At 37.9% G+C, this 27,030-nt stretch overlaps 1 protein-coding gene across 1 annotated transcript in view; it reads right to left on the bottom strand.

The window, feature by feature from the left end:
* The window catches only part of LOC122791036 (chloride intracellular channel protein 4-like), a 266,386-nt gene that overhangs the window by 112,510 nt on the left and 126,846 nt on the right, over positions 1 to 27,030 (bottom strand). The window contains exon 2 of the mRNA XM_044058811.1: positions 17,185 to 17,294. Within this exon, the coding sequence (XP_043914746.1) occupies positions 17,185 to 17,294 (110 nt within the window). The remainder of the gene's footprint in view (positions 1 to 17,184; positions 17,295 to 27,030) is intronic.

Genomic DNA, 27,030 nt, shown 5'->3' with positions numbered 1-27,030 from the left:
AATTGCAAGAATTGACCAGAGTAACTGAATCAGAGATTTAGGTATTACATTAGATATAGGAACATAGAATAGGATTAGTGAGCTAGAAATATGACAGTTATCAGACCATAAAGCATTTACAAAATATTTGAACTCTTTCCAGTATTGAACAACATTTCTACATTGAATCAACATGTGAACCCAGCTGGCCTCTAGTAATTCATTACATTTCCAACATTTATTTTCACTGTTTTTGACTATAAAATTTATTGTATGTGGAGTATAGAAACTCCTATTCATAAATTTCCATGTATACAATCTCCAATATAATGAAGAAGAGGTACCATACATAGAATTCAATAACATTTTTTTTATTCATCAGATATTTGTTCTCCATTAATCTTTACATAGTAATTCCAAAAATCTGAGTCAAACTTTAAAGTGTCTTCTATTAGTATCTTATAGATAGTTGAGATACTTAATTTTTGATTATCTCTGTTTTCAAGACACCTAATAAAAAGCTGAATCAAATTAGGTATAGATTCAGTCTCTAGTTTGATTGTTGCTCTCATTTTGTTTTCTATAAAGTGCTGTAATGAGTGTATAAACAACCAACTGTCTTGACTATTATCAAAACTACATAAAAGAGAGTTTAGTGGCTTAATACTCTTATTTTCAATAAACTGATGCCAGAATATCAAGTTAATTTCCTTTAATTTTTCCATTGCATTGAAGTTGAAAGAATCTAGGCAATCAGAGGATGGTGTAATTACAATCAATCATATTTTTAAAGTTATTAAATATATGATTAATGCCATAAGAAAAATGATCAAACTTCTTATTAAATAAATAAAATGCATGTAAAAGCCAATGAACTCTACTTATTCCATATTGTTCCTTAAATTGACTTTCTATAGTTCTGACATCAGTTATATGAATCTCATGTATTGTTTTCCAACCAGCTATATTTATAGGTGTGATCTAATGTAATATTACATTAATTATAACTGATTTGGAATAAAGATCTAAGCTAGGGAATGCTATCACATTACTATTCCAAGCTCTAATGTGTCATTTATATGCAATCCTAGGTTTTAAGAGGAACAATAAAAATTTAAGTTGCATGGAATCTAATTTTTTAAATACATTTTTGGGAAGGGGTACTATCAATGACTGTATATAAAACAACATTTTAGGTAAAATTATCATTTTAACTAAAGAGAGCCTATCCTCCATTGTGAAGAACATTTTATTCCATCTTTTGATTAGTTCACTAATGGTGGTTATTAAATTATTGTAGTTTAGTTTAACAGACTTTTTCCATGTACTCTTTATACCGACACCCAAATATTCTAATACATCCTTCTCCCAATTAAACAGGCTATTCTCGCTTAAGTTTTTGTTGATCTTTTTGTTAATTAGTAATGTTTTGGATTAATTATGATTAAATTTAAGTCCTGAAATTCTTTCAAACCTGCTTAAGGTATTTATAACATCATGCAAAGAACCATCAATATCAGTATACGTTAACAACATATCATCAGCAAATAATTGTATCTTAGGACAATAGTCCTTAATAATTTGAAAGCATTTTTATATTTTGCTTGCTTCTGATATATGTAGCAAAAGGTTCCATTGAAAGAGTAAACAATAATGGTGACAAAGGACAACCTTGTCTAGTTCCCTTTTTGGATTTCTAGTGGTGATAATGGACATGATCTGATTTTCACATAAGCTTGTGCTCCACTATAATTTTTCATTAATAAGTTGACAAAATCTGAGGAGAATTCAAAACCAATCAGAATTATTTGTAGATAAGACCAACTAATAGAATCAAAAGCCTTTTCTATGTCTAGGCTGATAACAGTTGTTTTTGTATTTGCATGCTATGTCTATTAATGATAGTAATTTAATAATGTTATATTGCACTTTTCTATGAAGAATGAACACTGTCTGATCATTATGTAATAGATTAGGTAATATTTTCTTTATCCTATTAGCTAATATTGTCATGTAAATTTTATAATCAGTGTTTAGTAATGAAATTGGCCTATATGAATCACAAGATTTTGGGGTCCTTACCTTGTCTTAATATGGGGGAGATAATTGAGTATTTCCACAATGGGTGTTGCACATTTTTGCTTAAGCATAGTAAAGGCACTCATCATTTTCTTTATTATATATTCAGGAACAATCTTATATAGTTCAGGAATTATTCCATCCAGACCTGGAGCTTTATTATCTTTTATTTTTTTTATTTGCTCTTTCATTTCTGTTAGTGTTATTTGTTTATGTAATATGTTATTTTGTTGCTTTGGCACCTTAGTAGTTATATTTTCTTGAATAAAAGTATGTATTACATTATCTGTCTCCAAAAGTGGTGTGTTATTTTTTATATCTTTATAGTAGTTTTTGGACACTTCTAATATACCCATTATAGGTTCATAGGTTCATAGGTAGGTACTAGGCTATAAGCCCTGGAGCCTATACAAGCCCAGCCAAAATGGTACCCTGGCTTTTGCCACCCAAGAAAATGATTTTCCTGTGCCACTGTCGAGCAGTGCCACAGAGGTGATCCCCAGGGTTGAATTTCCTATTTCCCATCCAATCATCAAGATTTTTCTTGAAGAGTGCTAATGAGGAGCTTTGTTTGATATAGATAGGTAGTTTATTCCAGAGTATGGGAAATCTCTGGGACAGGAATCTATCCCTCTGGCATGTTCTGTTTATTGTGGTGACAAGGTTTAGGTCCCTAGAGCATGTAGCTTGGAGGGATTGGGATTTCTTTTAGTGGAGCATGTCCAACAGCTCTGGGTTTGACATAGATTTGTATGTTATGCAGAGATCACCTCTGAGTAGGCGATATGCAACAGAGTAAAGCTGGAGTTTTTTTGAGATGGTCAGCGTAGGGCATCTGTTTGAGGCAGGTAATCCTCTTTGTGAGGTATTTCTGTGGCCTTTCCAGTTGTTGGAGATGTCTTGTGAGGTACATACCAAAAGGGGTGTTGTACTCTATAATGGGTCTAATGAGTGATGAGTAGAGGGGAACAATGACCTCTTTTTTTCTGGATGAGAAAACTTTTGTGATGAGGTGTGCCACGTAGAAGGATTTCCTGACTACTGTGGTGATATGATTATCAAAGGAGAAACTACTGTCCACCTGTGTCCCAAGGTCTGTTATCACACTTTCGGTGTTAAGTACACTACCGCCTATGTTGTAGTTCATGGGTACAGAGTTTTTACCAAAGGGGATGACAATGCACTTTTTGGCATTGAGCTTGAGGCCATGGCTTTGACACCAGGCATCTGTCTCAGTGAGGCCCTTTTGTAGGATGTCCACATCGTTAGGAGTTTCGATTATGGCTCCTAGTTTGCAGTCATCTGCGAACTTCGTTAGCCAAAGACCTTCTGTGTTAGCCTGTACTTCAGAGAAGTAGATACCAAACAGGAGGGGACCTAGGACTGAACCCTGTGGTACTCCACTTGTCACTGGTCTGAAGTCAGATTTGGAGTATGCTACTTTCACAGTGTGGGTTCTCTCAGTGAGCCAGTTGGCAAATCCCATCTTCTGACATAGGGATTTATACCTAGTTTAGTGAGTTTATCTATAATTCCAGAGTGGGGGATGGTGTCAAATGCCTTGGCAAGTTCTAGATGGGCTGTGTGAACCACCTTACCCTTGTCTACGGCTTTGGTGACTGCTTCAAAGAAGTCTATCAGGTTTAGGAGACATGATCTGCCTTTTACAAACCCAAACTGGGTGGGATTCAGAGTTTGGAGATTACCAATGTCTTTGTTTATAAGTTACATGATGATACGTTCCATGGCCTTGCAGACCAGGCTCGTCAGGCTAATGGGGCGGTAGTTCCTGGGGTCCGTGGTGGCTCCCCCCTTGTGGAGTGGGATAACCGCTGCTGTGCACCATTCAGCAGACACAAAGCCTGAGGTGAGGCTATGATTGAACATGGTACTTAGGTGGGGTGCCAGTTCATTCTGTAGTTTGTGTAGAATGCAGCCTAGGATGTTGTCTGGTCCCATGGATGCTGTGTTCTTGGCTTTGGAGAGTGTGTTTTTTACCCGTGCAGCCGTGATTACAGGAACTTTGCATTCTTCTGGTATAGAGATGGGCTCTTTAGGGGGTGAGAGGGGGGTAAAGTTAGCACTGAACCTATCTGCCAGGATGTTGGCAATATCAGTTGTGTCTGTATATTTAGTGCCATTGTGCTGTATCTCAGAGCAAATCTGAGTGTAACCATTCAGATTCTTGACATAGCTATAGAATGTTTTGTGGTTGTCTTTAGAATCAGTGGCAATTTTGTTTTTGTAACTAGCTTTGGAGGATTTTATCAGGGATCGCAGCTTCTTACTGAGGCTGACCAGGGAGCTCCTCCACTCGTGGGATTTTACTGTCTTTTGCAAGAGTTTCTTCCTTCTGTTGTACAGTTTGTTTATGGCAGGGGACCACCAGATTGGCTTCCTTTTTTTGGAGGATAGCATCTTGGTTCTGTTTGGGATAGCACAATCCATGCACTCATGCAAGTGCTTATAAAGTGCAATTGTGTAGGATTCTTTAGTCGTAACTGTATTGTCCATCTGCATGGGTGTCATGAAGTTCATCACTTCTGTCTTAAGAAGCATGAAGTTGGCTTTGGAGAATTCTTTTATTATGGTTTCCTTAATGGGGGGTGGAGGCAGGATGTGGATATCTAGGGTAATTAGCTTATGGTCGGATCGGACCAATGAGGCATTGACTTCAGGTGTGGAACACTGGTCACTCATATTGGTAATGACTAGATCTAGGATATTGCTGATCCTAGTGGGGGTGTAGATAAGTTGATCCAGGGCATTGGAGTTTATGAATTCCAGAAAGCGTTGAACGAAGGAGTTGGTACATGAGTAGTTTTCCCAGTTAATGGTGGGATAGTTGAAATCGCCCATTATTAGGGTGTTTGGTTGAACCCTAATATTTTCCAGTACATCATGAAAAGAGGAGTGGGAATCCTGAGGCATGGTGGGTGATCTGTAGCAAGCTACAATTTGGATTGCAGTTTTGCCCAGAGTTAGTTGCACTTGGATAACCTCGGCTGAATTATGCTGAGCAACTAACCTGGAGGTGTGGATATCCTTAATGAATATGGATACACCTCCGCCTTTGGTGTTCCGGTCCAGGTTACATGGCCGAAAAGTGTGGTATGAGTTATAGCCTTGTAGTGCAGGGGTGCTCTCTGGAACCTCGAACCAGGTCTCAGTCACTGCACAGATATTGATGTTCTCCATTTTAAGGAGTGCCTCGAGTGAGTGCATTTTGAGATTTAGACTTCTGGCATTGAGTAGCATCACCCCCCTCAGTTTTTGCTTGCCTGTTCCTGTTACGGTGGTGAATTTGTCATTTGAACCTTGCCTAAAAAAGGCACTATAGGGGTGGCAAGAACCTTAGCCAGTATCCAAAATCCCAGGGGTGACAGGTGCAGGCCATCTCTGGCAAAGCATCGTGGTCTGTCGACCATGTTATCCAGGCAGACAGATACTGGATCCCTTTAGAATGGCACCAGAAGCTTAGCCAATTGTTGAAGTCAATCATTTTGTCCTTGTACTGCGGCATCATTCTGGGTGATGGCAGAATGCTACTCAGGGCTAGGGTCATACCTGCCTGGGCTACAAGATCGGAGAGCTCTTCCATGTCTCTTCATGTAGTCCAGGGAGGTGCATCTCAGGTCATTCACACCAACATGGACAATGACAGAGTCATGTTTATACTTGTTGTGGAGTGACCTGATTGCGTGGGTTATGTGGCGGATCCTGGCACCCGACAGGCAGCTGACAGTGACCGTCTCCTTGTTTAGCCTGGTGAGTGGGACATCAGTGTGCCTGACTATAGAGTTGCCTATGACTAGTGTGTTGGGTACATTGTTTTGCCTTATTGGCTGTGGTTGAGTGGCACACTGAGTCTGCGGGCTATGTGTCATTTGGGTTGTGTTGGGGGTGGAGGTTGCTTGCATTTCTGCTTTGGAGGTCTCTGTTGCTTGAGCAGATTATTATTGAGAGCCTCCGCAAATGTTTTTGTATTTCTATGTGTGGATTTTGGTGGTGTAGATTTAGTGAGACTATGTGATGAGTGTGGTGTGGTGCAAGTGTTTACCTTCTCCTCTTGACTGTCAAGTTCAGTCTTGATTGGAGAGAGCTTTACCTCCAGTTTGGCTAGATAAGTGAATCTCTCACAGGTTGTAGTGTTGGCTGGTAGGAGGAGAGGGTTGTCTGTGTACATGAGGCAATTTCTACATTGCCCCAAGATGCCCAGATTCATCAGATAGACAGGAGAGAACACTGGGAGCTGACCCTTGGACATGCCTGAATAAAAAAACTATTTTCCTCTAGATAAGTGAGGAAAGTGAGTACAAGAGCTGTTTTTCTCTAACCAAGTGAGGAAAGTAAGTACCAAAACTGTTTTCCTCTAGGTAATGAGGAAGGTTGAGTGCTGTAGTAATTAGTAGGTTATTTAGTGCTTACAAGTTCTGAACAAGTGCTGATCATGAACAAGCAAATTCAAGTGCTAAAAGTAAGAATCTGTATCTGGACTAAACTAGTTACAGGAAATGGGGGAAACAAGTGCAAATGTGGGCTTTTAAATCAGAAGGTTGAGAGAGATGGAAAAACTGCCCAAACGGCCAATAACTACAATTTCTGGGCCAGAACCACTCCTTATGTGGTAGATAGGTTACCTAAGTGCTTACTACTCCCACTGATAAGCTAGAAGGTTTCCCTCCAGCACAGAAAGCTTGAGGGGCTCAGAAGCTTGCATACAGTCCTGGATATAGCAAATCTGAATCTGGACTACACTAGTTACAGGAAAGGTATTTTTTTTAATATATACAAAAAGTAGCTAAAACAGCAGTCAAAACAATTCAAATACAGTGCAAGCTAGCACACTTGAGTATGTAGCAATGTTAGACCAGTTTGAAAAATGCAATTAAATTAAAAATGACTAAAAACAATGCAGAAGGAGTCTACTAGGTAGAATGAGGTAAAGAGATGGGACTGGGGGGGGTGTCCCAGATCAAATCTACAGTGGGGACGGGCAACTGCAAAAACATCCAAATTTACACAACAACACAGGAATAGGGAGGGTGGGTATGGGAAAACCAACACCTTCAGCAGAGATCTGAAAAACTATACAGTGAAGCAAAAATAACAGTGCACAACTCTGAAGTCAGCCAGCAATGATATAAAATTAGTCAAACAACAATTACCAGTACACAACTCTGAAGTGCCAGAAAAATATACTCAGCTCTGTATATCTCCAGATAGTTTGAAGAGCACTCTTTCATTAAGTTAGATGTACTCAACTGTAGCATGACTTTTATATTTAATCTCATTAATAAGATTTTGATGGGGTTTTTTGGATCTTCCCACTATTTTTGTAGATATTTGGGATTTACAGCATAAGATGGCAATTTCAATTTTCCCAGGTTTATGGCTACCTTATTATTTAGAATTTCCAAGTATTTTTGATTTAACTTAGTAATTTCATCATGTGCTACTTTGTTATTTGGTTTTGCGTCCATTTTTATCTTGTCTATATTTTTTGTAAGTCTAAAAGTTCTTTGTCTCACTCTCTCCTTTTTTTAAGGTACCAAGATTTTATTCTACCATATATATATATATATATATATATATATATATATATATATATATATATATAAACTTTAAAGGTGTCCCACAGTATAGTATCAGTCACTTCACCATTATCATTTCTTTCCATAAACATGTCTATTTCTTTCATTATCCATTCCCTAAAGTCATTTAACTAAGTTATGTAAGCAGCAATTCTCTGTAGAAATCTTAAATCATCTGTATGTGTAGTTAATGTAAAGTATACAGCATTATGGTCCAAAAGTGGACAAGTCATTATAGAAATGTCACTTATTTTAGAGTATATATTATTTGATACAAAGATCTTATCAATGTTTGTTTGTGTACCAAACCAATATGAATAGTGAGTACAGAATAAGGAACAATTTTCTCTTAGACCATGTATATCTTTAAGGTTTATCTGGTTTGTAAAGTCATTTAACTTCTTGGCTTGAGATGTTAGTTTTATTTTACCATTTTTAGAAGTATCATTTGCCTGATAATAGGCAGTTAAAATCACCTGCTGCTATAATTTCCCCTTTTGCATTTAAAGTAATCAGGTCCAGATATTTATCAGCATATTTAGTTATCAGTCCTGGTATCTAGTATGTATTAATCAAAGTATAATACTTCCTACTGATTTCCAAAATAACCATGCTTAGCATCCCATCTTTATCTAAAATTGCATCTGTAATTCTTGGCATGGTATAAGTATTTTTCCATAGAATAAGAATGCCCCTTCCCTTAGTCTTAAAACATGAATCAGCCAGAATGGAATAGCCATTGAATGATCTTTTTTTAATAGATGGGTTTCCTGTAAAAAGATGATCTGGGCTTTATGCATTTTGATATATTTAAGAAACCAGTTTTTGACATTATTGTTCAAACCATTAATATTTAATGATAAACATTTATAAGCCATTGACTATAATGTCTATGTTATTACTAACTGAAAGACCTTTCTTCCATGTTGACTTGAAATCTACTGAAAACGTACTTATCATGGATGCATAACGTGTATTAAGCACTACTTTCAAAAACCCCAAACAGTTTACAAACACATACATGAAACATAAAGTTTCTGGTTTAGTTAAAAATTTAACTAAAGCATCCATCCACCACATCTCCAGCACCAAACAATACAAATTATCCATCTCTGCTTAGAATATAGTATAAAAACAAAAAAGAAAAGCATTATGAAAGCAACTAAATAAATCTGAATCCATGAAATATACATTAGAATGAGAATGTCCAATATATATGAAACTATATGAATATGTCGCATATGATAATAGCACCTCTAATACATAGATATGCCAGAAATACACATTAGATCGCAGTATGTATAAACATTAGAAGCTGAAGGTTAAGAAGATTTCCATTATTTCCAAGACTTTTCAAGAAACATCAGATAATTTAACCATTTTGTCAGTCATCTATCTAACATTTTTCATGTAAGGATCTGTTGACTATATATAACACTTATTACAGCATAACTATTATATTTTGCAATTATACACATATTACTCATATGTATTAATATCTTTGTTGAAATCTTTCATCAGGAAGTGGGAAGAGAGAGAGAGAGAGAGAGAGAGAAGGGGGCCTCACAATCCTCTGTTTAGTTACTAAAGGTTTAGTTATATAATTTAAGTTTGATGTTAATATGCATAATGAGTTTTCTAATGCAGCTCCTAGTTCACTTGATGTCATTTAATTACTAAGTGTCATTGAATCTTCAGAATGTATGCATCTATAAGAGAACATAGGCATTTTCAAAGGAGTTAAACACTTTTATCAGAACTAATTATTTACCATTTAAAGTATCCAGTGAAGGATAACAGAATTTCAAGAGAACCATTTAACAAGTTCAAAAGGTCAAATGATGTCATCACTGTTGTTTCCTCAAGCTGCAGCTTCATAAACTTGTTAAAAAGTATCTAAATAGGCTCATGCACAACAGAAGTTGTCTCTAGTGAAGAAAAAAGCATTTCTGGTGAAAAATTCAGATCTTGAAGCTTTTAGAGTTTACAGAAAGCAAAAAAAAAAAACAATCTCCACATTGAGAACAGTCACAACGACCACTAGTTTCCTCACAAAACATCAACATCATGAAAAAATTAACCCTTTTATTTACAACAGCTGCCTCAAATCTGAAATCATATTATAACAGTTCAATCATATACCCACCAGTTAACCAGACCAGAGAGAGAGAAAAAAGGAACCTAGAATATATATATATATATATATATATATATATATATATATATATACATACATATATATATATATATATATATATATATATATATATAAAACTTATATTTAGCTATCTATAAAACACAATTAATGTACTGTATTAACGTTTAAATGTATCTAAACAAAGAGTCTAAGCCATGTAGTTAGAAACACTAATCAGAAACACCTTGTTACCCTACCACTGACCCACTAGAAAAAATGCACTTTAGTATTAAGTCAAATTATACTATTACTGAAGAATTAGAAGACATACATTATTTGTAGTTATTTAAAAGGGAAAAGTATTTAAAGTACTTATAATGGGGAAAGAAAGAAAAGGAACATTGGTAACAAAAAAGAATAGGAAGAAAGAAGAGCAAGAGAGGGAGAGTTATTTAAATACTTAGTACTATATGTAATTAGAAGACATAGATATAGAAAGCAAAAGAGAAAGTTAATAATAGAATGAATCACATTACCTTACAGCATAGACACTTTCCAGAATCAAATATATTATGATTCATAAAACAAAGCATTTAAAAATAGAAGGAATGTATGCATTTGTCATTTAGTTTCTTAGTTTTGTTTGCTCCTTCCTTCACAAACTATTCATTTTTTATTGCCTGTCTCTTCAAACTCTGGGATGACCATTCCATTTCTTCTATGTCCGACAGTATTTTCTTCTTTTGGATAAATTCTACTGCTTCTTGTAGGGAATCAAAGATCTTCACTCCTTCTGGCAAGGTGATTCTTATTCTTGCAGGAAAAAGAATTTGAGCTTTAATATTGGCTTTTCCTTTCTTCTGGATATGACTGTAGAGGTGTAGTCATTGTCAAAACGAATAACTTTTTCACCCATCTTGATAGGGGAATTAGTCCAAGCTGATTTCAGCACTAAGTCCTTGTCTTGCAAGGAAATAAATCTATTATAGACCTGGGGTTAGATGAACTCAGAGATTAATTGTAATAATGTTTGGTATATTGGACAAACCAAGAGAATGGTTAGAGTTAGAATCTTGGAACATTTGAAGGACATTAGAAATTTGAATTTATCTAGTCCTGTTGCTAAACATTTCTTTGAAGCTCATGATGGAAAATCAGATAGTTTAAGATTTAGTGTTTTGTATAAACCTTTCATTTATTGGGATGACAATGTATCTAATAAATTATTAGAATTGGAGACTAGGATGATTCTGGAATTCAACACTTTAAAACCTTTTGGTTTAAATTTAGAATTGGGTATTTAATGATATTTAATGAAATTTAAAATAATATATATTAAATTAGTTTATTTCATTGAATATTATATTCATATTTATATTTATAAATTATATATGAATTTATTTATTGATATGGTGTTTTTTCTGTGCATATAATGAGTTTAAATATGCATTTATTTTTATATTTATTTTTATTATTTAAGTGTTTATTCATTTGTTATAGAATGTGTAGTTTCAATGAGATCACTTTAAAAATGTATGAGATTTTCTCCTTCATTGAAATTAAGTATCAAATTGATTAATTGTTTAATTGCTTGAGATATATAAAACTACTGCAGTGTAGTAGTAAGTTGTGATCCTTGAAGGCGAACTGCCGAGGTACCAGATCGTTGACAATAAAGGAGAAGAACTGGAGAAGTATTGGCTGTTTGGTGTGTTGCTTGCTTTACTCTTTTGCTGTGTTTTGAGAACTCAGAGATTAAGCTGGATTTGCCAGGAACCGATGAGCCCTCTCAGTTCCAAAAAAGGGGGATTCAGGCATGTTTAGTGCTGATGAAAACCACTTATTGAGGAATTGAATCATGTTAGCACCCTCTTCTTTTTCAGGAATTCCATATATTCTTATATTATGCCTCCTTGATCTACTTTCAAGGTCTTCCAGTTTCTCAATCAGCCTGGTGTTTTGTTTCAGAAGAAATTCATTGTGATGTTCATTTTCTGTCACTCTAGTATCTGGGTCAGTTACTCTTTCCTCTAAGGCAAGAATTTGTTCAGATTGTTTTTTTACTATTCCATTTAGAAGTTCCAGTTGTTTACTGCATTCTTATTTGATAATATCCATTTTGTTTTTGAATTTGTTCATTTTAGTGACAGTTCTTGGATGTTTGTTGTTATAAGATGGAGTTCTTTCTTCACTGCACTCTCCTGGTGTGGGTTCTTCACGTTGCTCATGTTTTTAGTGACAGTGCTTGGATGTTTGTTATTATAAGATGTAGTTCTTTCTTCACTGCACTCTCCTGGTGTGGGTTCTTCACGTTGCTCATGTTTTTAGTGACAGTTCTTGGATGTTTGTTATTATAAGATGTAGTTCTTTCTTCACTGCACTCTCCTGGTGTGGGTTCTTCACGTTGCTCATGTTTTTAGTGACAGTTCTTGGATGTTTGTTATTATAAGATGTAGTTCTTTCTTCACTGCACTCTCCTGGTGTGGGTTCTTCACGTTGCTCATGTTTTTAGTGACAGTTCTTGGATGTTTGTTATTATAAGATGTAGTTCTTTCTTCACTGCACTCTCCTGGTGTGGGTTCTTCACGTTGCTCATGTTTTTAGTGACAGTTCTTGGATGTTTGTTATTATAAGATGTAGTTCTTTCTTCACTGCACTCTCCTGGTGTGGGTTCTTCACGTTGCTCATGTTTTTAGTGACAGTTCTTGGATGTTTGTTATTATAAGATGTAGTTCTTTCTTCACTGCACTCTCCTGGTGTGGGTTCTTCACGTTGCTCATGTTTTTAGTGACAGTTCTTGGATGTTTGTTATTATAAGATGTAGTTCTTTCTTCACTGCACTCTCCTGGTGTGGGTTCTTCACGTTGCTCATGTTTTTAGTGACAGTTCTTGGATGTTTGTTATTATAAGATGTAGTTCTTTCTTCACTGCACTCTCCTGGTGTGGGTTCTTCACGTTGCTCATGTTTTTAGTGACAGTTCTTGGATGTTTGTTATTATAAGATGTAGTTCTTTCTTCACTGCACTCTCCTGGTGTGGGTTCTTCACGTTGCTCATGTTTTTAGTGACAGTTCTTGGATGTTTGTTATTATAAGATGGAGTTCTTTCTTCACTGCACTCTCCTGGTGTGGGTTCTTCACGTTGCTCATGTTTTTAGTGACAGTTCTTGGATGTTTGTTATTATAAGATGTAGTTCTTTCTTCACTGCACTCTCCTGGTGTGGGTTCTTCACGTTGCTCATGTTTTTAGTGACAGTTCTTGGATGTTTGTTATTATAAGATGTAGTTCTTTCTTCACTGCACTCTCCTGGTGTGGGTTCTTCACGTTGCTCATGTTTTTAGTGACAGTTCTTGGATGTTTGTTATTATAAGATGTAGTTCTTTCTTCACTGCACTCTCCTGGTGTGGGTTCTTCACGTTGCTCATGTTTTTAGTGACAGTTCTTGGATGTTTGTTATTATAAGATGTAGTTCTTTCTTCACTGCACTCTCCTGGTGTGGGTTCTTCACGTTGCTCATGTTTTTAGTGACAGTTCTTGGATGTTTGTTATTATAAGATGTAGTTCTTTCTTCACTGCACTCTCCTGGTGTGGGTTCTTCACGTTGCTCATGTTTTTAGTGACAGTTCTTGGATGTTTGTTATTATAAGATGTAGTTCTTTCTTCACTGCACTCTCCTGGTGTGGGTTCTTCACGTTGCTCATGTTTTTAGTGACAGTTCTTGGATGTTTGTTATTATAAGATGTAGTTCTTTCTTCACTGCACTCTCCTGGTGTGGGTTCTTCACGTTGCTCATGTTTTTAGTGACAGTTCTTGGATGTTTGTTATTATAAGATGTAGTTCTTTCTTCACTGCACTCTCCTGGTGCGGGTTCTTCACGTTGCTCATTTTTAGTGACAGTTCTTGGATGTTTGTTATTATAAGATGTAGTTCTTTCTTCACTGCACTCTCCTGGTGTGGGTTCTTCACGTTGCTCATGTTTTTAGTGACAGTTCTTGGATGTTTGTTATTATAAGATGTAGTTCTTTCTTCACTGCACTCTCCTGGTGTGGGTTCTTCACGTTGCTCATGTTTTTAGTGACAGTTCTTGGATGTTTGTTATTATAAGATGTAGTTCTTTCTTCACTGCACTCTCCTGGTGTGGGTTCTTCGAGTTGCTCATCTTGAGAGCTCCAGTAGAAAACCTCTTGACAGGAATAGTTAAAAGATTCTTTTGACTATGTATTAATTTTTAGAAAATAATAAAGAGTCTATGTTAATCTAACTTTTAGTATACTTTTAGTTAGATTTTTCTAAAAATTAAAGTATATTTCCTGTCAGGATATTAAAATCTAAGTAGACCTATGGATTTCTGCTGCTATCAGAATGGCATCTTGGCCACGCCCCCTTTGTGTACATTTTATGATATCATATGTGTTTTAGTACTGTCAACAGTGCAACAATCATGTAAATAAAGGAGAAGTTGAATAATAAATTTGCATTTTAGCTTATCCTTGGCTAGTCTAGAAAATGTGTACCTCTGCTAAAGCAGATAAAGGCTGTTATATAATAATCATCAAATTTAAGTTTTAACAAAACAGTGTAAGAAACTTCTCTGTGTGGAAGATTTTCAGTCCATTTATCTGTAGTTAATCACTGTATATTATTCAGATCAGACAAAAGTAGTAGAAGTAGCGAACTTAAACTTGTCTTAAGTAAAAAAAAAAAATAATCACTGTGAGTAACTAGAGATATATGGGCTGAAAATCTTCCATACAGATAAGTTTCTTACACTTTTTTGTTTTTGGACCCATTGCACTTGTTTAGTGGGTTGTTTTGAGACTTCAGGTATACTACAGAGATTACTTGAAATTTAAGTTTTAACAATCATTGCCACCAAACAATGGTTTCGTTGCCTTAAAAATTCTACTCGGATTGCTGTTGAAATAATGTCTTGCAAAGAAATGGAGGTGGTATATACATCAGTCTCAGTTTTTAGGCTATAATGTTTGTGTAAGCTATAATGATGTACTGTGAAATTAAATAAAACAATGTTGGCTATCAGGTATTACTATAGCAGTGCTGAAATCCTTATCAACACTTCTATATCTAATAATCACTGCAAATGTCCTTTGTTAAGTCATCTCTGCCAGATGATGTATACAGGTAACCTGTTTCTGAGAACAAGTGCATTCAGCTGCACTAGCTGTCTTAAGCTACTCATACATGCCTTTCTAAAAACTCTGCTTCCATACCCTTCTTGTGTATCTTGGTTGTCTAATTTACTAATTTAATTTTTTGGGTGCCAAAACAATTATTATTACTAGGTGTGCCTCAGAGCCCCTCCTGTACACCTCTCTGACCCACCTTTTGACCAGGGCCCCAAGCAGGGAAATTCTTAGTGAAACCACTCAAGGAGTATCTTTGGAGAGGAGATTCGAGTGTCCTAGTATGGTATCATCCTGAGAGCTGTGGAAGAACTTTGTGATATGCTCTACCCACTGGGCTGCCCCATTTCATACACACAGGCTTCTGGTCTAATGTCATTGGTCTGCACTAATTACTGCTTGTCATTTACTGCAAACCTCATCCTCTTCCCCACTGGGAAAGTTAACTTAGTAAAAATACCACTCCAATGTATCCCAAGGCTGGCTCAGGAATTAGTTTCATTAACTGAATCTAAGTGTCCTGTGCGGTGCTTAGAGCTGCATCCCTTTTTGCCACAGAACTGGCCACATCTGTTTTGATAACAAGATAAGTTTTTCTTAGAATTTCTTTTTTTTGTGGGGAGTTCCACAGAGCAAGCTGTAAGTACAGGATCAGATATGTCATTTGAGGAAATGTTATACAAAACATTAAAACATATACACTGCAATTAAAAAACAAAAAAACTTTAAATGCAATATTTGACAAGCAGACAATTAGAAAAATATAGTGATATAATAATATATCATTTGTCTGTATGGGACAACAGCATTTTTTCATCAGTAGCTGGTGTTAGACTAAGGAATAATTCAGCATCAATATTTGTAATCAAACAGCAAGCTAATAGGTTATATACAGGAGAAGCAATGAAGTGTTTAGAGGACCTTATGCAATAATGAACTGTGAAATACGGTTCAGCTGTTTATATCACTGTTTTACTTCCTTCCTGTGTCCTCAAACCCTGCCTGGAAATGATGAAGTCATTGTTTGTTACATAAGACCCAAACTTGAGTAAAAAAACAAGCATGAGTAAACTGGAAAGAGTACAGTGGATATATAACAAGGGCATCCATGGATGTGAAAATTTAAGTTATTATGAAAGACTAAAATATCTGAACCTGTACAGTGTCTTATATAGATACTTAATAGCTCTTATTCAGGTATATAGGGCGTTTAGAGACAACTACCTCTGGGAATGTTTGTGTTTATCAAAAAGTAGTAGCGAATCATTAGACAACCTATGTAGAAGATTCTATGGGAATGAGAGGTGTACTAATAGGTTCTTTGAGAGAGCTGATGATACATGGAACAGACTACCAATTTACATTAAAGCAAGCACTAGTTTAAATAATTTTTAAAACAGACGACACTTATTATAGGAAAAATGCTCTGGTGTATTGGCAGGCTAGAAGGACATTCATGCCCGTACTTGAAATATTGCTATGTATGTATGCCCATGCCCCAGACTTCCTTTTCAATGCCCTATGATTTTTCTTAACATAGAAATTTCTTTTACCTAAAGCCATACCCATTTAGTATTCTCAAGTGTCCAGGTCTGTGTTTTTCTTTCTTATTTTTTGTCTGCAGGACTGACCCAGGGTCTTCTCTTCCTGCACCCAATTGATTCACTTGTTTCTCCACTGGGACAAGAGCCCTTTGACTAATTTGTTCCCTGAGGAAGGTGAAAGGTGAGTGTTAGGGAGTGGGCCAGTCTGTACATCCTGTGACTTGTTTTATCCCCACCCTCTCGACAGCCTTAGAATTCCCTCCACTGTAGATACAATGGGAGGCGCATACAACCACCTGGCCAACAGACACACTGCCTCCAGTTCTGATACACTAGAATCTTCATGCTGTGGTTATAACCTGCATTCCTATACATCTCACCCATTCAGCCCACCAAGCTGCCTCCTTCCCCCAACTGGTGTCATATGCTCACTGCCATCCTTCCCTACCCAGTCCTTCCAGGGTCTCATGCTACTAGTCCAACACAGGTATCTGGTGTTCCGTCAGACTTTTGTCCTTTGGTACCACAGGGACAGGTAAGGTTCTCCTCATTATTGTAGCTTTTTTATCCCCTCTTTGCATATTTTCTCCTCTATATTATCTCCCATTCCTTCCTTTATTTCCAATTTTGTTCTTTAATCTCTTTTTACTGATACCACTTCAAAAGTCCCACTTGGTCACTTTCTCATTTTTTTAGCTTAGTTCTCACCTCTTCATGTCCACAAATGTAACTGTGAAGGGGGTATTTTTCATCCACAGATGCATGAAACATCGTTGACAAAAAGGGCAGTTTCCAATATTCCGTCCATCATCACTTGCCTAGAATGAAACAGAAGACAACAATGTAAGACAGCTTTTTAAAATATCTAAAATAAATAAATGAAACTGGTTGAAATCTATCTTGTTGCCATACTGTTTTATGTTAACATGTGCTAAGTCATTTTGGTACTAATGTAGATAGGTTTATGCTAAGTCAGACAGTAACATGATTTACTTACCAGTCGACTAGCATGGAGCATCTCAGATGGAATATGTGCTTTATTTGTGACCATCTAAAACTAGATCTGACTCTACTAATTTGAAGCCAGGAACACCGAGCTAAGTGAGTTTTGCCTACTCAGTCCACACTGTTTTATTGACAAACATCCAACCTGCTTTTAAATTAGATTATTGTTTTCCTTCTGGTGCCAGAATATGTGAATCCAGGCTGATGTGTAGGCGTTGCTTGCTACCAAGGCAGAATGATATGTATTCCTGATGGTTGTTGTGCACTGTTAAGCTCATTCTTGCTATAGTTGTTTGCTTTAAATATGGTATTTTAGCATAATGCTGCAATTCTCTCAGCAGTACTGAAATGTGCATTGTATAGACACAGGTATCTTAATTCGTAAAATTCTCTATACCACCTACCTGTCCCAGACCCCATTAATACTGTGAATAAGGATACTTAGTCATGCATACAGCTACATGTTTTTGTAATGTGATGAGCCATGCTGCACACTTCTTGTACTCTGTCTGCCCAATACTGCTGTACAGTGTCCCAAGCAGCTCATAGCTGCTCTGTATTGCCTAAGCAGCCCCAAACTGCTCCAGATAAGTTATACTATACTGTTGGTTAAGGAGAGTGCACTAAACTTTGGCATAGGTATCAACTAAAGTTAAACTTCTCCATTTATTCCAGATAAGCAGGTTGTGTACCTCTATCAACAAACCTAAATTGCATAATTTACTTCATTAGTAGGTCAGTGTAATACTCACCCACTTCTCTAAATCTATGGACTATAATAGAAGGTCAGCCTGCTTGTGTTTCTTCTATCAGCCTTATAGAACTTGGAATCTTTCAGCAGTGCAGCAACTGTCTGATGCTCACAGATAATTAACTTTTTTTCAAAAATACAACACATTCTGTCTGTGAGAGATGCAAGTATTAAACTAACATGGAGGCCTCAGTCTCACAAAAAAAAAAAAAAAAAAAAAACATCTCAACACTCTACACCAACACATACTAAAGTGTCTTATGTTGAAGTTGTAAAAAAATCTTTCCCAAAGTTTTCTTGGCCCAAAAAGACCAGGTCTCACCAGAAATCTAACATGTCACCTTCTGGTATATTTACACCAAGGAGTAATCAGGACTTAAAATCAATTTAAATCCAGCACACCTTACCACTCTACAAATAAACAGGTTTTAGTGTCTGCTGACTCTGTAGTCAGACACACTGATACTCCTCTTGCTAGACTGCACAAGGACAGGATGATGGTGGGTAGTCTTGTAGGTGCCAGGATCTCTGATATTTCAATGGTCCTTTTACCTAACAAATACAGCTATGACATGGTGGTGGTTCATATGTGAATAAATGACTTTGCATGCAAAACCTTGAGAGATATGCAGAGAGGCATGTCAGAACTCTCCATGCACATCACAAATACAGGCAAGACTCTGGTCCTTAGAATAATCTTTCCTTCTCTACGAATGAGGTCTAGGTACAAAGAAACAGTAATTGGCTCTGTTGTTATTTCTGCTGCATTTTGCTGTTAAATCGTTTTACTGTGTGTGCACTTTGATTTCAGCTTAAAGTTAATAATTTAAACTGAATTTGCTGCTGTAGGCTTCATATTTAAGTGTGATAGCCTTTTTCTGTGCATATTTACTGGTTAAATTGCATTTTTCTATTTAATTTCACTAAAAAACAAAAAAATACCATCTGTTTTGCTTGCTTCCTGCCTTTTCCTATACTAGAATAGTCTAAATCCTAGATTTGCTGGTTTCAGGACTTTATTTTGTGTTTCTGTGTTGTCCAGACCTTGCTGTGGTAGAGGGAAGTCTTTCTGCTTATCAGTGAGAGTGGTAAGCATTGGGCAGGCTATCTGTCACAAGAGGAGTAGTTTTCAGCTCTGAAATTGAACCTTATTGGCTGTTTTGGGCTGATTTCTATCCTTTTCAACTTTCTGAGTTAAAAAACCCGTGTTTGCACAGGTTTGCTCTTGTTTTAGCTTGGCGGAGCCTGTTTGGGCATCCTGCAGCAGACTACTACAGCACCAGAAATGAGAAAGAAGACTTTTTGCTGATTCTAAGTATCTTTTTGACTTTTTCTTGACTGTTTTTGCTTACCACACTTTAAAAAGCCCTTTTTACTTGGGTTCTGTTGTTATTTCTGCTGCATTTTACTGTTAAATCATTTTACTGTCTGTGTACTTTGATTTCAGCTTAAAGTTAATAATTTAAACTGCATTTACTGCTGTAGGCTTCACACTCAAGTGCAATGGCCGTTTCTGTGCATATTTACTGTTTAAATTGCATTTGTCTGTTTAATTTCACTAAAAAACAAAACAAAAAAATACTATATGTTTTGCTCATTTCCCAACTTTTCCTATACTAGAATAGTCTGCATCCCAGATTTGCTGGTTTCAGGACTTTATTTTGTGTTTCTGAGTTGTCCAGACCTTGTTGTGGTGGAGGGATGTCTTTCTGCTTATCAATGAGAGTGGTAAGCATTGAGCAGCCTATCTGTCACAAGAAGAGTGGTTTCCAGCTCTGAAATTGAACCTTATTGGCCATTTTGGGCTGATGTCTATCCCTTTCAACTTTCTAAGTTAAAAACCCGTGTTTGCATGGGTTTGCACAAGTTTGCACATTGCGCAGCGCTGCTTAGCTAGGGTTAAACTATTCCCGGCGCCATAAAGTATGCTCTTCAAATTTTCCCTTAGAACTAGCCAGTTTCTTAGTTTTAGCACTTGAATCTGCTTCTTTGAGCTCAGCACTTGCTCAAAACCTGTTGTAAGCATTAAATAAGCTACAAATTACTACAGCACTCAACCTTCCTCATTTGCCTAAAGGAAAACTGTTTTTGTACTTACTTTACTCAATTGTCTAGAAGAAAACAGTCTTTGTACTTACTTTCCTCACCTGTCTAGAGCAAAATAGTTTTTTTATTCAGGCATGTCCAAGGGTCAGCTCAAGGTGTTTTCTCCTGTCTACCTGATGAATCTGGGCATCTTGGGGCAGTGTAGCAATTGCATCATGTAAACAGACAACCTACCTCCTACCACCCAACACTACAACCTGTGAGAGATGCACTTATCTAGCCAAACTGGAAGCAAAGCTCTCGCCATCTAAGACTGAACTTGACAGTCAAGAGGAGAAGGTAAACACATGCACCACACCACACTCATTACATAGTCGCACTAAACTTACACCACCAAACTCCACACATAGAAACACAAAAACATTTGCAGAGGCCCTCAATGATAATCTGCCTAAGCAGCAGTGACCTCCAAAGCAGAAACGCAAGCAACCTCCACCCCCTAACACAACCCAAATGACACATAGCCCACAAACTCAGTGTGCCTCTCAACCACACCCCATAAGGCAAAACAATGTACCCAACATACTAGTCATAGTTGACTCTATAGTCAGGCATACTGAAGTCCCACTCACCAGGCTAAACAAGGAGAAGGTTACTGTCAGCTGCCTGTCAGGTGCCAGGATCCACCACATAATGCACACACTCAAGTCACTCCACAACAAGTGCAAATATGACTCTGTCATTGTCCATGTTGGTGTGAACGACCTGAGATGTACCTCCTTGGACTACATGAAAAGAGACATGGAAGAGCTCTCTGATCTTGTAGCCCAGGCAGGTATGACCCTAGCCCTGAGTAGCATTCTGCCATCACCCAGAATGATACCACAGTACAAGGACAAAATGATTTACTTCAACAATTGGCTAAGCTTCTGGTGTCATTCTAAGGGGATCCAGTATGTGTCTGCCTGGGATGACATGGTCGTCAGGCCACAATGCTTTGCCAGAGATGGCCTGCACCTGTCACCCCTGGAATTCCAGATACTGGCTAAGGCTCTTGCCGCCCCTATAGTGCCCTTTTTAGTCAAGGTTCAAATGACAAATTCATCACTATAACAGGTACAGGCAAGCAAAACCTGAGGGTAATGCTACTCAGTGCTAGAAGTCGAAAGCTCAAAATGCACTAACTCAAGGCACTCCTTAAAATGGAGAACATCGATATCTGTGCAGTGACTGAGACCTGGTTCAAGGCTCCAGAGATCACCCCTGCATTACCAGGCTATAATTCATACCACCCCTTTCGGCCATCTAACCTGGACCGGAACACTGAAGATGGAGATGTGTCCATATTCATTAAAGATATCCACACCTCCAGGCTAGTTGCTCAGCATAATGCATCCGAGATTATCCAAGTGCAATTAGATCTGGGCAAAACTGCAATCCAAATTGTAGCTTGCTACAGATATGCCACCATGCCCCAGGATTCCCACTCCTCTTTTCTTGATATACTGGAAAATATTAGTGTTCAATCAAACACCCTAATAATGGGAGATTTCAACTACCCCACCATTAACTGGGAAAACTACTCATGTACCAATTCCTTTGCTCAAAGCTTTCTGGAATTCATAAATTCCAATGCCCTGGGTCAACTTATCCATACCCCCACCAGGGGCAACTATATCCTAGACCTAGTCATTATCAATATGAGTGACTGGTGTTCCACACCTGAGGTCAACTCCTCATTGGTCAGATCTGACCATAAGCTAATCACCCTAGATATACAAATCCCGCCCCCACCCCCTCATTAAGGAAACCACCATTAACAATTTCTCCAAAGCCAACCTCATGCTTCTTAAGACAGAAGTGGCGAACTTCATGACAACCATACAGATGGACAATACTGTTACTACTGCTGAATCCTACACAAATGCTCTCTATAAGCACTTACACAAGTGCATGGATCATGTTATCCCTAACAGAACCAAGACGCTATCCTCCAAAAAAGGAAGCCAATCTGGTGGTCCCCTGCCATAAACAAACTCTACAACAGAAGGAAGAAACTGTTGCAAAAGCTAGTAAAATCCCATGAGTGGAGGAGCTCCCTGGTCAGCCTCAGAAAAAAGCTGAGATCCCTCATAAAATCCTCCAAAGCTAGTTATGGAAACAAAATTGCCACTGATTCTAAGGACAACAATAAAGCATTCTATAGCTATGTCAAGAAACTCAGTGGCAACACCCAGATCTGCTCTGAGTTACAGCATAGTGGCATGAAAATTACAGAACCAACTGATGTTACCACCATCCTAGCAGATAGGTTCAGTGCTAACTTTACCCCCCTCTCACCCCCTAAAAGGCCCATACCTATACTGGATGACTGCAGAGTCCATATAATCACAATTACACAGGTAAAAACTGCACTCTCTAAAGCCAAGAACACAGCATCCATGGGACTGGACAACATCCCAGACTGTGTCTTACACAAACTTCAGAATGAACTGACTCCCCACCTAAGTACCATATTAAATCATAGCCTCACATCAGGCTTTGTGTCCACTGAATGGTGCACAGCAGCAGTTATCCCACTCCACAAAGGGGGAGCCACCATGGACCCCAGGAACTATCGCCCTATTAGCCTGACAAGCCTGGTCTGCAAGACCATGGAACGTATCATCATGGAACTTATAAACAAAGACATTGGTAACCTCCAAACTCTAGACCCCACCCAGTTCAGGTTTGTGAAAGGCAGATTATGTCTCCTGAACCTGATTAACTTCTTTGAAGCAGTCACCAAAGCCGTAGACGAGGGCAGGGTGGTTCACACTGCCTAGCTTGACCTCGCCAAGGCTTTCAACACCATCCCCCATTCTGGAATTATAGATAAACTCACTAAACCAGGTATAAATCCCTATGTCACAAGATGGGTTGCCAACTGGCTCACTGACAGAACTCACACTGTAAAAGTTGCAGACTCCAAATCCGACCTCAAACCAGTGACAAGTGGAGTACCACAGAGTTCAGTCCTGGGTCCTCTCCTGTTTGGTATCTACTTCTCTGATGTCCAGGCTAACACAGGAGGTCTCTGGCTAACAAAGTTCACAGATGACTGCAAACTAGGAGCCATAGTCAAGTTCCCAAATGATGTGGACATCCTACAGAAGGGCCTCACTGAGACAGATGCCTGGTGTCAGAGCCATAGCCTCAAGCTCAATGCCAAAAAGTGCATTGTCCTCCCCTTTGGTAAAAACTCTGTACCTATGAACTACCACATAGGCGGCAGTCTACTCAACACCAAAAGTGTGATAAGAGACCTTGGGACCCAGGTGGACAGTAGTCTCTCCTTTGATAATCAGATAGCCATAGTTGTCAGGAAATCCTTCTATGTGGCACACCTCATCACAAAAGGGTTCTCATCCAGGAAAAAAGAGGTAATTGTTCCCCTCTATGCATCACTCATTAGACCCATTATAGAGTACAATACCCCTTTTGGAATGTACCTCACAATACATCTACAATAGCTGGAAAGGCCGCAGAAGTACCTCACAAAGAGGATTAGCGGCCTCAAACAGATACCCTACACTGACCGTCTCAAAAAACTCCAGCTTTACTCCATAGCATATCAAATACTCTGAGGTGATCTCTGCCTAGCATACAAAGCTATGTCAAACCTTGAGCTTTTGGACATGCTCCACCTAAAGAAATCCCAATCCCTCTGAGCTACACACTCTAGGGACCTACACCTTGTCACCACAATAAACAGAACATGCTGGAGGAATAGATTCCTGTCTTAGAGACTTCCCATACTATAGAACAAGCTACCCATCTTTATCAAACAAAGTTCATCATTAGCAGTCTTCAAGAAAAATCTTGATGAGTGGATGGGAAATAGGAAATTTACCCTGGGGATCACTCCTGTGGCTCTGCTCGACAGCGTCACAGGAAAATAACTTTCCTGGGTGGCATAAGCCAGGGAAACCTTGTTAGCTAGGATTACTTAGGCCCTTGGGCCGATAGCCTAGTACTTACCTACGAACCTACCTATGAATCTAATAATTGGCTAAATAGTTAGTGTCAATCTGGTAGGATGCAGTATGTGCCAACATATGACAAAATACTTGAAAGACCTCTAGGCCCATCAGTCTGGCGAATCTTATCTGCAAAGCCATGGAACATGTTATAACTGACCTGATAAGGTATAACATTAAATTTCATTAGGCTAGACCTACAGCAGTTTAACTTTTTCAAAGGTAGATCCTATCTGATGAATCTATCAATTTCTTTGAAAGTGTAACTCAGGCTGTGTAGCTTGTCCTGGCCAAAGAGTTTGACACCATCCACCATACTAGAATAGTTAGTAAGCTTAATGGATTACATATAGATCCCTGTATGGTAAGATGAATGGCACACTGTGTTGGCAGAGAATGTCTTATTAGAGACTATGAAGGAGAACAGTGGTATCCTGCAGAACGCAATGCTGAGACCTCTTTTGTTCATCATTTACATTTCTGACATCCATACCATGAATCAAGACCTCTGACTAATGAAGTCTGTGGATGACTGTAAGTTGGGATAACTGACAAATCTCTCTCTGATGCCTAGCCTTCCATACAGAACTTATAGTTGTAAACACCTGGTGTACAAAAATGGGCTTAAATTAAATCCTAGAAATCGCAATGTTGCACGTTTGGTAGTCTACCCTTTCCCCAGCATGCAGCACAGAGTACCCCATTCCAAAATTAGAATGCTGTTAAAGACTTTGGAATCTGCATTGATAATTCCCATTCCTTTGATCATCATGAAAGAACAACAGTCAGAAAGTCCTACTTAGCACAGCTGATTGATATGGAAAATAATATGGAAATATTATCCATATCTAAGGAGGTCATTGTCCCCTATTATTCAGCATGATTAGGCTAATTATTGGCTACAATGCTCCCTTTGAGATTTACCTCACTAGACATATCAAACAAGAAAGACCACGGATGTTGATAACGAAGAAGATCTTTGGCAAAAAAAGAAAAAGAAGACTGTAAATACTGCCCCTTTATACAGTGTCTTATAGACTCCTGAATTAGTAAGTTATATATTGACTTCCAAGCCATTAAGGGCCCAGAAGTCCTGGATTTTCTGTATCTCACAAATAAAACAGTCTCACACCATACTATAATCTGGGATGTAAATCTTCATCAGCAGATAAATAAAACATAGTGCAGAGAGAGATTTGTTACAAATTAAGCCATGTGATATATTATCTTCCTTCAAGTGGGAACTGGACATTTAAATGGTAATTCACAAATTCATCTGTCATGTGACTAGCCTTCTTCTTCTTTTGGCTTTTCCCGGTTAGGGGTCACCACAGTGGATCACCTGTCTGCTCATGATTGGCAGTGGAGTTTTACAGTGTCGACTTGCCACAGAAGGCATACACATGCACACACTCACGCCTAGGGCCAATTTAGAGTGTCCAATCCACCTACAGCATATCTTTGGGATGTGAGAGGAAACCAGAGCACCCAGAGGAAACCCATGTGACCACAGGGAGGACATGCAGACTCCACACAGAAGGCACCCCAACCGAGGATTGAACCGGAGAACCCCTTGCTGTGAGGCGGCAACGCTAACCTCGTCATCACTGAGGCTGCCCTGTCATGTGACTAGCCTAGCCCTCCTTAAAAAAAGGAAGTGTAGTCTAGGGTGGGTACTGGCAAGATTTAATTGGTTGTAAGACTCCCATGTTTTGTATTTCATATGACCTTATGATCCTATTTTACTTTAATACTTTAACCTTGATTCTTTCTCTGTAAGCACTGGGCTAAGCCTGAAAAAAGTCAGCTGGGATCAGCACACTACCGTGGTTAACACAATAACTAAATAAATAATAAACCAGTAACCCAGCTAAATCTACAGTCCATCTACCTAATCTGTTCCTTGTTAAAAACATGGATTATTTCTTTAATTTTAGTGAGATTCTTCAGTTGAACTCTAAAATCAACATCTAACCAAATAATCCTTTTAATTAATGATAACTCTTCTATTTTTCTGTGATACCTACACTAACTGTTATCCAGCTACAATAATGATTGTCAAGTGCTACAATGGATGCAATTGGCTGAAGTGTGCTCTTCTTTTTTTTTTTGATTATGATGGTACAGATTTTTGAATACCACTTGTACTCATAAAATAGTATAGCTGACAATCAGATGTCTGGTATCCACAGAACTGCAACCAATTAAAATTCAAGGCGTGAATAGTTTTTAAAATATATAGTAAATATGTATGGCTGCCCCCAGTAATACACTGATACAGCTAGAAAATCTGTACATAGATCAGTGTTACAGTCCCTGGCTCCCCAGGAATTCACCTACCTTATACTAAACCCAGTGCTTGCCAGTGCAGTCTTACTAACATTAATTGTAACTGGTCCTAAAATATTTTGACACCAACACACTCTCATCAGACTTTCAGAAGACGCGCAAATGATAACTTTATGGTGTCAACATTCTCTCCTCTAGTTTACAATAATGCTGCCGCCAACCAGACTACACAGGTAAAACCATAAACACAGATTACTGTTCACCTTTGAAATAAACCAACTCTTAATTATTTGAATGGTAACATTTAGCTTTGAGCAGTCACTCCTCAACAGGTGGATACCAAATGGTTAGGTGTATCAATTCAAATGTGCAAACACTTAAGCATATAAATAAGTAAGTTGTGTTGTTGTGTCTTTCGGCTTATCCCAGTTAGGGATCACCACA

The sequence above is a fragment of the Protopterus annectens genome, chromosome 16.part0 (assembly GCF_019279795.1).
Source record: "Protopterus annectens isolate FY-2018-M chromosome 16.part0, PAN1.0, whole genome shotgun sequence".
Lineage (NCBI taxonomy): Eukaryota > Metazoa > Chordata > Ceratodontiformes > Protopteridae > Protopterus > Protopterus annectens.
Note: the sequence above shows the minus strand (reverse complement) of the source record. Positions and strands in the feature narration are given on the sequence as shown.